The following is a 12137-nucleotide window of genomic DNA, read 5'->3' as shown; positions in this document are numbered from 1 at the left end:
CGGTATGTAAATAATTGACTCTGGAACAGACAATTCAGTGAGCATGAACATCGATCTACGCCACTGGGAACCGATGACACGTGTCAAGCAAGTCAACGAGCCTGACCTCCCGATCATACTAGTCGCCTCTAACGACAAGCATGGGTTGCTGAAGATCAGTTCTAACCTGGATCTGGCCGCTTCAAATAAACAATACTTCTAACTGGCGTTCAACCCAGCAGCACTCTTTGCAATGACATTTAGTTCAATTTTGACATTTAGCTCTTTCTCGCTCAACTGCTCTTAGAAACAAAAGAAGAATTCGTCTTCACTCTCTTCTTAACCACTCTTTTCAACTGCTTGTAACTTTGTAATAAACAGCTCCCAACCGTTGTCCGCACCTTCCATCTTGTGACATGCCACCTGACGCGATACTGCAAAACAAAGTTCACTTGCAGCACGTGCGGTCGTCTGTTTGATAACCAGAGCGTTGTTCTCGATGTACCATCCAGTGCGGTATAAAGAATACAGCCTTATGTTCGTCTGCACTTCGATTAATTATAATGCGTTTCGTTGCTATGAAAACGTATTTAATTGACTTGACGATTTATGTGTTGGAAGTACACGGATTCGGTCATGACTGGAAACATAAGGACCTCAGAGGATTTCATCCTAATGTTTTTGTCTGTTTTTTTTCTGTTGTTGGTAGTAATTTTTTAAAGTGTTCTTGTCTGACCCACTTTGTTCACATGTCCGATGGAACGCTTTCTCCACATGGCGTCCTGGTTGACATCATTTGTTTCACGACCTGACAATTACAGACACCTGCTCACCTGTGATTCATTGTTTACTTTAATGATGTTATATAATCCATATCTGACGAGTCATGTGCCCTGCAATTTTTTTAAAGTGAAATACAGCTTTGACTTAGTGAAGGAGGCTGGTATTCTGGACGATGGATTTGGTATGATTTGACCCATTGATAGTTTAACTTTGCTGCAGTTTCTGGAAGTAGGCACTTTTCAAAAATAGCTGCAATATTTTTTTGTTGTATTTACATACACTGAACGCAAAAAGAAACGATACCCTCCTGCCTTTATGAATTTTCACCCCGCCGCGACAGATAACAACTTTTGCGTTTTCAGTGATGATAGCTTCTTTTTTGGTGGAGTGCGGAAAATGTTCAAATATAACAAAGATGTTGGGTATTAGTAAATGATAAACACGTGATCTATTTATATTTATGTGGCAATTTTGTACAGTGATAAGAATTGTAACTCATCGGTCCGTTTCTGACTCAAACGGGCTGTACACTGAATAAGCGCAAAAACAAATACCAGGTGTAACGACTGAGCCAGATGCTTTGTGAATCATTTTACGACTTCATCAAACAGTTACAGTCAGTGACGTCTCAGCTGAGGTTAATCTGCCAACAAATAGCAATAAAATATAGAAATACGTTGTTATTAAAGTTTCAAACTAAAATTAATTTGTAAACACCATTTTCGTATGAAACAAGGAATTGGAATTCAGTGTAAACAGAGCTGTATGTGATGTCTATGTTCACTTTCACAAGAGAAAATTCGGATCGGTTGAAAACTAAGACAGTGTCTGAATAACTAGTCAGACTCGTCTTTCGGTATGTATGATTTAACGTTGTAATTTATTTATTTATTTATTTATTTATTTATTTATTTATTTATTTATTTATTTATTTATTTATTTGCTGGAATATTGCTAAAAGCGACTCCCACCCAATTTCATTCACTCACTCTGCATGTTCATAATGAAACCGTTTGAAACATTTATTGAGATTTTGTGTGGTGTAACGTTGATAAACCTCGTATAACGGTCGTTGATATTTTTATACAAAACGAACTTGTTACATAATATGTAAACAACACACACTGGAACTGTTGGAAGTTTGCTGGATAAAAAGGGGCATTTAACTGCTGGAAAGTTCAAATCCTCCCCCTGATCACACCGAATCTATTCATGGATCTTGACTTTATTTAGCAAATCTCTTACAGAACATAATATAGCACTGGTTTACTAAGGTAGTTTTTCACTGGTTTCTCGGCATTGGCAGCCACACATTTGAAGTGTCCAATTAACTTGTATCTTTGCGCAAAAATATTTGCACTTACAAGCAAATCGTAAAACTGATTGGAGATTTCAGTTGAGCATGGTATTTAATTAACACAAGCCGTCTACAAAAAGACAGAGATGTATGATATAACTTGCTGATAACTTGCGAAGTCCCGTTATGCAACCCCAGGTACTGTTCCATATTTGACTGATCTGATTAGGTAAGTCCAGTTTCAGTCAGTGTGTCTGCACATGTCCAGTTCACGTGCTCACAGATATCACAAAAGTGTAGCAACACATACTAAGTCAGTGTGTTCACAATATATCAAGTCAGTGTGATCACAATATATCAAGTCAGTGTGTTCACATATATCACGTCTTCACGCACACTCCCAAAAAGACAGTTGAAAGCCTGGGGCTATTGAAACGTGCTTTAATGAAATATGTGCTTGTGGCACAACAGAAAACAACGTAAAAACGGCTGAAAATTATGAGCTATAATATTAATTGGATACACGCATTGCTGATAATATTACACAGCATGACGAGACCCAAACATTTCGTAAAGCACGTTTGTTATATACGTTGTTTAGATGTCACGTTAAATGCAGAATAAACAAGAAAGAAAGAACCAGTTTCGATTATCACCCGAGGCACTGGGCATAAAAAGCAAGGCAGCAGGAAAAGTTTCACTTAAAATAAGTGAAGCCATGCGTTGTCGAAGAACCGTCTCGTGAGAAGTTGTTTGACCTTTATTCTTTAAGTTCATATTTCTGAAAAAATATTATGACCAATGTGCAGAGTAAAGTACTATAGAGATATATACACTGGCCAGCAGTGACTTGTGAGTGGGTGGCTACAAGGTGTGACACGCCTGATTTGGGTCACGTCGAAGTGCGCGATCTACAAAAAGTAAGTAATGTAAAAATGCAAAACAAGCATAAGTAAATTTTTACTTAATTTTTTTCAACATATTTTAGCATAAAAAATAACAGATGCAACTGCTTATATGTCTACACAGCAACTCAAAAGCACATGAGCAAAACGATATATAAACTGTATATACTGTTTCACGGCATTCCATTATTGTTCGAGCAATACAGCTTCATCTCGCCGCTCAAATGACAGACAACAGTTACATTCACTATGAGCACTCACTACGACTCTCTGAGACTCCGTGTTCTGTATACGTCCATTGACATGCTTGGATTTCCGATTCCATCATCAAGACACACGAAATGTAACGGGGAAGCTGTCATGCTGCAAGACTGCTCCATGTCTTCTGTAGAACACTGTTCCCGGAACCATACTGTAGCATCGTTACAAGAAGACTTAGTAGAACACGGTTCTCCGAACCACTCTGCGGCATTGCGACAAGGTACTGTTGAACGCTGTTCTCGGAACCACTCTTCATTACAAGAAGACAATGTGGAACACTGTTCCCGGAACCACTCTGCAGCATCGTCACAAAACGACTCTGTTAGAGGCATCAGCTCTCCCAGACAAAAGTTGTCTGGGTAGGAATTGTCGCGATATTCGCTGTCGACACACCTCGCCCTCTGGCATGTATTGCCATCCGTACTGAGAGAAGCACATACCCTCTCAAGCAAGTCCTGTTCGTAATCAGATGGCAATGCATCGTCGCCTTTACTTGGGGGACCTTCTGTGACCGCACGAGGAGGGGACAAATGACATGAATCTGAAAGATTAAAATGAAACTTTTCACACAAATGCGTTTAAAAGAACTGTTCCTCGTTTGCAGAGGGAAATGAAACATCTTAATGAAAATTTGGTTTTTGTTATTAGTTCCTTTGGTTTGTTCACCTCCGCATTTCGCAATATCCAAGCATACAGCGGTCTGTAAATAATCGAGTCTAGTCAAGGTAAACCTATGATTAACATCATGAGCAATGGGATACGATGATATGCGTCAACGAAGTCAGTGAATCTGACCCTAGAGACTCCTATGACTAACATGAGTTGCTGAACCAATTCTAACCCGGATCCCCACGGGTCATTTAAAACTATCAATGTTCATGTCTCGTCACTATCATTAAACCAACTCAATAAAAGTTCACAACATGCACGGATGGACACATGGATAGATACTCGGAAATCCGGGTTAGAGTTGTCTCTCAAATCTTGCCTGTTGAAAGAGAAAACTGTATATCCCGGATTAGCTGTGCAGCCACATAAACGTCACCACAAAAGTGCAATCATTTTAACGTGACACTAGCCCTCATTCAACCTCCTCGCAAAGCCAACCGGTAATTGTTTTGTCTCCACCATATTTCGTACATGGGTACAGTGTGTGAAGCACAGTGGTACCCCGACGGGATAGAATACAACATTGCCGGAATATTGCTAAAAACGGCGTAAAACTACATTAAGTCACCATATTGCCAATATAGGCAGTGCCGTCTGAAATAGTGTTTGGATCGAACCACCGACGTCTGCTGACTGGGCAGAAGCTCTATCCACTGGTCCATGGATAGGCAGGAATATTATGTGCCCCCTTGTCACTTCTGTGGAAACACTTCACTGCTGCCGGTTGGCCTGTGTAAAATTGAAAACATAGCCGCGTTGAAAAGGTACCCGACGGGTACTTTTCAGACATTGAATTAATACTCAATGTTCAACGCCAGGAAACTTTTTCAACAATGAATAATCACCCGGCTGCTGTTGAAACTTAACCACGCACTGAAAAGATTATCCTGTTTGAAAAATGACCCTGTTTCTACCCTGTAAACGTATTTAAATATTGAAAAGTCAAGTAAAGTTGTATACGTGTCATTATTCAACGAGGCTATGTTTTCAATAGGTTTGGGATTAACTAGAAATGTATTTTATTTAGTTAAAATGGGTTCAGGTGCTACAGACATATCCAGTCTTATCTCATATTTACCGATCAAAGTGTACAAATCCTCGTCAGTACTCTGGCTGTATCTGGAATTTGTGACGCTGATATCGTCGTCGATGTCGTCGTCAAGCGACATCACCCTTGTGTCTTCAACTACGCCGTCACGCCGCCACAGTTCGGACATCCATGTGATACGCGACTCAGGCGATTCGACCAACAGACCTGGCTGGTACATATGGTGTTGATCGTCAAGACCTGGAAACGTGGACATGTCGAAGTCGTAGGTGATGTTGATGTGGACAAAGAGGGGCTGATGTAGCTGCGACGAAATGGACATCATTTTGACGACGGCGATATTGACTACCTGGACCAATGGATAGATATATCCTCTCTGACCATCCAAGAAACCATCGTGTTCATTGAGCAGTGGAACGTATGCTTACCTCAGTGAAAACCTCCTTGGTGTGCGTGTCTGCTCCAATCATCGTGATTAAACAACGCTAACGCAGAGAGGCGCGTTGCTAAATTAAAAGACAAAAGATCACGGAACAAACAAGCGATATATCATTCACGCTACTTTCGAACGAAGCTTGGTAGAGCAAGCATTTTTACTGTCACAGGTTACTGTAACTTTGGTTTTGATTGAAGCTGATAACTTCAAAAGATCTGAGTTGAAGTCTCTGTCATTTCATACTAACCCTTACATCATAACCTGCTCAGTAACCCTAAAGCATATCCTTATTATTTATTGTTAAAATTGAGTGAGTGAGTGAGTGAGTGAGTAAGCTTACCCCGCTTTTAGCAATATTCCAGCAACATCACGGCGAGGGACACCATAGGTGGGCTTCACACAATGTACCCATGTGGGGAATCGAACCCGTGTCTTCGGCTTGACGAGCAGACGCTTTAACTACCAGGCTACTCCACCACAAAATTGAATCTTTAAAACATAGAGACATTTCTTTATGCAAGACGAAATGAGTTAGCCTTGTTTATTGGGGTGTGTATTATGACACATACATCAATTTCAAGTACCCTTTCAGGCCCCCATCGGGCAAATCGGGAAGGAAGTGCCCCCAGCACCCTTATAACGAAAGATGCTGCAAATAATTAGGTGTTTTGTCTCCTGCTATCAAAGCCGCACACCGTTATCTTCACGTTGCTCCCAGCGGTCTGGGAGGTGCAGGAGACGCCACAAATCTTTATACTACACAAAAGAATTCACGCCACATAACTGAAATAAATGAGTTACACAGTGGAAGCTGCCTAAACCGGCACTCACTGGGACTAAAGAAATAATCCAGTTTAGGCAATGTGCGGGATTATGGACCTGATGATAACGTACAAGCCAAAGATGGGACTGAGATTATATGCTGATGTTGACAACTTGGCGGGTTGGACAGATGCCGGTTTTGGCAGCTTCCATTGTATAGTTACAATGGCCTCAAACTGAAACTCAGGCGGTGGAGGGTATACCGGTATGTTATTACGGGGGAAATATGTTACCATGGATATTTGAGAATTGTGGGATTATTTGACTTCACCCACGATATATTAGCTGTATCCATCATATCATTAGAATGGGTGTGTGAGTTATTTTGACGCAACGTTTTGCAATATGAGTGAGTGGATTTAGTCTTACGCAGCTTTTCGCATTCTTCCAGCAATATCACGACAGGGGGAACTATGCATTGTACCCATTTGGGACATCGAACCAGGGTCTTCGGCGTGACGGGCAAACGCTATGGCCATCAGGTTACCCGACCGTTACTTATACCGATCCACGTCAATGTATAAGATGATTATTGAACTGAGAGGAATATTTCTGTGAAAGAATACTTCGAGGCGAGACGTGATTGTAACGATAACAAAATTTTAATTTCAATAAATAGTTTGGTGGGTTTTTTTCAAAAAAAATCAAAATAACGTTTGCTAAATAAATATGATCCCTGTAGAATACATGTAACTGATGCTCATAAATATAAACATAGAAAAATGTATGAAAATGAGAATATTCAGACGAATGCAGAACTGACAAATAGAAATGTGAATTACTTTATAATACACATACATGAACGCACGCACACACACACACACACACACACACACACACACACACACACGCACACATACATACATACATACATGCATACATGAAAAAGTGAGACAGTATCCATCAGGGGTATCAAACCCGGGTCCTGAGAAATACCATCAATACTAGCATCACAGCCCAAGCCCATAATTGAGCCTACTTTCAGATAATTACTTTAGCAATTTACTGGAATGTATTGTAGTACGCCTTTGTAAGGGTGAGGGAATATTGTGTTTTACGCCGCAAGCACCGACTTGTAACGGCGACGATTAGATAAACGTATGATCGATTCTAGTTCAGACAAACAGCAATGAGGTGCGATGCCAGCCATTCGGACAGACAATAAAGTTTGTGTCCTGACCTCGGAACATCGGCTCGTACATCACAATGGTATCCCGAAAGGTGTCTCTGCACAGGAATCCATACTGACTGCAGCATCATGGGAAATGACAAAGACTTCTGTGCACACCCATGATGTAGGGCAGATGTGGTGAATACAAATTTGCGTCCGATGTCCTCCAATGTAATTATTGAGTATCTTACACTCCATTATGATCCCCTTGGGAAAATAGTGGGGTTTGTACATGTTTTGTGACTAACTGATGTATTAGAAGTGTCTATTGTTATTAAGCCTTCATCGGATGCAAGAAAGTGTCTAAACTCATCGTCGCTGCCCGCCTGGTCGATGGAATTATCTCCCTTCCGTGATCTAACATGGCCGCTGGGGGAGAGGAAGGGAGATAATTCATCGACTAAGTCAATGAAGAGAGGAAGTTGTTCCGTTATGCATGTGTCCATATGATGCGATAGATGCGGCGAATGTACATCCGAAACATACTGACAGGGGGTAAGCTGTGTGTAGATAGTGTCCTGAAACTCCGGAATAAGGCACTCGGTTGTATGTTCTTCTGACACCTGCATACAGTTGTCCTGGTTTGAAGTGTTTAGCCAATACGTCTTTTCGTCAGATGTACACTCGAATCCATGACCTTGCTCTTCATGTCCCAGATGCATTGTGTCTATCGGATCCTCTTCAATGATCTCCACAGTCTCATATTCGATCATGTGCGAATCTGCAAGGGACAATATGATGTCAATGAATCCTCAAGATGAAGCATGCATGAACAAGATCGATGTAGAAAAATATTCTCCGTGTACCACAGAGAATATCCAGGATCTATTATTAACAGAAACAGTTTCCTTGGAACGTAACCGGTATATCAGCAGTGAAAATATAAAAGACTTGTTCAGTGAAAATTTGGGTAAGCATGGCTTATAAACCGGGAGTACCTGCTACTCTAACAATACATAGCGCATTCACTAGGATCGACATCTGTCAGAATGAGAAAATTCTTTGAAACGAATGGAACAAATAGAACGGATGCTGTACTAATTGCTAGAAATAAACATATACTAGTATATACATATATATCTCCTTTCAATGTTCACGACTCTCATGAAAACATATGTCCTAGAAAAATGTGATATCACCAAAATCTGCATCAGTTATCAGAAGTATAAACCTGCACATGTGAAAATAAATTTGGCAACAAAATAACATTTTTGTAGATAGGTAATCAAAACGTTACCAGGTTTACTGTGATTACCGAAACATGGCATATTTATGTTGAAAACACACGATACTCGTATCAAACACTTCGTCGCCGAATACCAACGGATAGGTTCTTTACTTCAGTATACAACCCTTTGAAATAACATCTATAAATATCTTATACGTTTCTGCGATCACACGCACACAAATGATACGCCTTACCAATCAGACATGCTGTTGTGTTGCACTCACGGCTTACATTTATTTACTTACAACAATTCTGGTTTCCTGTTATTGTTGTACAATTTCTGATTACATAAACAAGCAAGTTCTGATATTATTATTGAGAAACAACCAAAAGAACATTCTTACCGTTGAAGAAGTATAGCATATGTGGCGAATTAGAATTTGAGTAACATGGCTTCGTTGTAATAGGATCGTTGTCGTTGTCTTCTCCAGACACCAACGCGTCACAGAAGACACACCCATCTTCGCCAGACTCGGTGTCATTGTCATCAACGTCAGTGTCAACGTCGTCATAATCGTAGTCATACTGTGTAATGGCATCAAACCAGGCTTCATTCATCTTCTGGGACGGTAACAGTAGCGCTGGTTCCTGGGTACTCCCAGGCTCGTCGATACCAGGGAACTTCGTCATATCCAATTCATAGTGAATATCAATGTCCACGGTTAAACCTCCAAGTGTTTCAGCTACTCCTTCTTTCATTCTCATCACGTTTTCAACACACCAAACGAAAACACTGCCGATCAGAAATAAGTTCCACTTGGAACCAACAGTGCAGGTATCATCTGTCGATGTAACGATATTACCCCAGTAGCTATATCTTATGTATATATATATGAACCTTCATCACGTGATTTAACGGGCAGTTGACCACGAACGTTTCAATGCCAGGTCTGGAAGAAGGGTCTATTGAAAAATCCAAGATCAAGAGCCTTTATCCAGCAAAGTTCTTTTAAAAGCGATTATCATTAATTATGAGCATTGTCTTCTACAAATCACATAATGCACATAGGTGTACGATGCAAAGTACGTTCAGATTTAAGTCTGGATAAAACTGTTTGTGTCTAAGAAGATAAGCGACACGTCACACGGGCTTGCCTAGGCTGGGGAAGTAATCCGGATAATTATATCGTGACATAATAGGGTTTGAATGAGCATCTAATAAGCTCCGAGGGACAATCACGACACAAAAGACGTGATTTATGGGAAGATAAAAGACTGAATGTGCAATTACCAATAGTACGTTTATCGATAGATAACAGCTAAAGACACGGTCAATCGTTTCGTTACTCACTTAACAAATAACACAGAGAGGTTGTTTCAAAGGCATTTAGAAGTTGGAGGAATCAAACTAAAAGTGCTTTATGGTTCAACTTCTTTATTATACAAGGTCACAACGTTTCGAGACAGATTCTAGTCTCTTCTTTATATATATACCACAACCCTTTAGTTTTATCCTCACCTCACCTGAAGAAGAGACTAGAATCTGTCTCGAAACGTTGTGACCTTGTATAATAAAGAAGTTGAACTATAAAGCACTTTTAGTTTAAGACAGAGAGGCATATACTTTGAAATGTAGTTTTAACAGCAATTGTTAACCATGGTAACCTTAGATCACTTGTCTTACATTTTATAGATTCTAAATATGTACATATTTTAGCATAGCTCGTGAGCTGAAATGTGAGTGGTACTTAGACATGATTCACAGTTATCATACCTTATCTGTGTATATGTGTAATTCGCAACACGCTTAAAATATTACTAGCTCTGTCTGTCTGTTTCAGTTGACGAAAAGGACATATCTCACACTTACTGCTTAATTTTGTACCAACATGTTTGCATGCACACTACCATAAATATACTAGTACGCACGCACACACGCACACACGCACACACGCACACATACATACATATTCGCCACCAAAAACGCATTAAACCAGTCACCCCCGGTAATACTGATGTAAAAACATGAACCTATGAAAGTAAAGAAGTGTTTTCATGGCTCTGGGCAAATGCTATATATTTGAGACAAAATGCAGATAAGGAACTCCGGTTCGTACGAAATAAGTTTAGTGGTGTCTAGAGACCCCAGTAGTCCATAGAACTGGACTTTACTATATGTGATAAAATTTCCTCTTTTCTCGAAGACTTAAGTACTGGCTACCTGGTTAAATTGCACTTGATCCATTCATTGTTTAACAAAATCACTGGTATTTTGTTTAGGTGACTGAAAGTTTCTAGCATCATTAAGCAAAAGTCCAACAATTAAACCGCAAGTGATGACAGTAATTAAATTCACAAGTGGTATTCACTGTTGGTAATAGAAGCAGGGTATGAAATTCCCAAAATATTTAGCCAGACCACAAGGCTAGTTAGACATAAATGTTGCCAACTTTGACCAAAACGTACCTGCACGCAAAAAATACTAATAATTAAATTAGGACTTGTAAGAACATTGAAAGAAACTCGTACCAACGCAAGAAAAGGATTCACTGTTTTTTTCAGGTTTGTGAGTGACTTAATAACGATTTATGATCCTGAAATATGGTAAATATTTTCATATATGTGTCTAAATTTTAACCCGACCGTTGGGTAGGTTAATTTGAGAATCTGCCAGTCTGTGATGAAAATAACCCGTTGCGTACGATGGAGATACAGGACCATGTGTCATTGCGAGAATTGAGGGGTTTTTTTCAAAATAAAACTTTTGAGGTGACCCCCGACTTGAAACGCTTCACAGTACAATATATCTAGATACATGACTTGAAACGCTTCACAGTACAATATATCAAGATACATGACTTGAAACGCTTCACAGTACAATATATCTAGATACATGACTTGAAACGCTTCACAGTACAATATATCTAGATTTATTGTCCTGTGAAGCGTTTCAAGTCAGGGGTCATCTCAATTTTTTTTATATTTTTAAAAAATATCTTTAATCCTCGCAATGACACGAGGGCCTGTGGGTCGAGCAGGTAGTTACACGTATTTCAAACGCTGTTAGATCCCATCGTTCCCGTTACCAACTCAACTCAACCACCCAGCTACTCATCAGTTCATGTAATCTTCAGGGTAGGGACCATCATATGATGACTGGTAATAAATACCGAGAAAGTCTGAATGGCTTAGTTAGACAGTTATGAAACAGTGGATTATGAACTGCTTGAACATTCGACGTAATGCCTATAGTAGTCTTTACTGGATCCAGAAAACATGGCCCTTTTCCCGATATGCGTCAAACGATTCATGCTCAGATCGTGAAAGCAACATGCAGCTAAAACTTTCAAAATGTTCTTGATAGATAATGCGAGGGCGATCTAATTTTAAGGCTGAATAAAAAAGAGTGAAAAGATTCTCGGGCATCGGCGCGTCACTTTATTTGTGCGTGTAGCAATTTTTTATTGCCATGTAAAAAAATAAATTTGACTTGGCCCCGTCCCGATCATCCGCTTGTCTACTATAAGAATGGGGGTCTGTCTGTCTGTAAGAACGAGTGTGACTGAATCTACTACTCATTAACACATGCTAAACTTCC

At 39.9% G+C, this 12137-nt stretch overlaps 1 protein-coding gene across 1 annotated transcript; it reads right to left on the bottom strand.

Moving 5' to 3' along the window:
* Positions 1-7568: 7568 nt before the first annotated feature.
* LOC137294390 (uncharacterized) lies at positions 7569-9298 on the bottom strand. Its single transcript, XM_067825392.1, has 2 exons — positions 8944-9298; positions 7569-8092 (listed from the first exon to the last, which is right to left on the bottom strand). The coding sequence occupies exons 1-2, from the start codon at positions 9296-9298 to the stop codon at positions 7569-7571; spliced, it is 879 nt and encodes a 292-aa protein (XP_067681493.1).
* Between the last annotated feature and the right edge of the window lie 2839 nt (positions 9299-12137).

Source organism: Haliotis asinina, chromosome 8 (genome assembly GCF_037392515.1).
Source record: "Haliotis asinina isolate JCU_RB_2024 chromosome 8, JCU_Hal_asi_v2, whole genome shotgun sequence".
NCBI lineage: Eukaryota > Metazoa > Mollusca > Gastropoda > Lepetellida > Haliotidae > Haliotis > Haliotis asinina.
The sequence above is the reverse complement of the archived record's forward strand: the minus strand, read 5'-3'. Positions and strand labels throughout refer to the sequence as shown.

What these genes read in the sequence shown, in the direction of transcription:
- LOC137294390 (XM_067825392.1), bottom strand. Translation starts at nt 9,298, where the DNA reads ATGAAAGAAGGAGTAGCTGAAACACTTGGAGGTTTAACCGTGGACATT. An exon ending in TATGCTATACTTCTTCAACG is followed by an intron (nt 8,093 to 8,943) that starts GTAAGAATGTTC and finishes TGTCCCTTGCAG; the next exon opens with ATTCGCACATGATCGAATAT.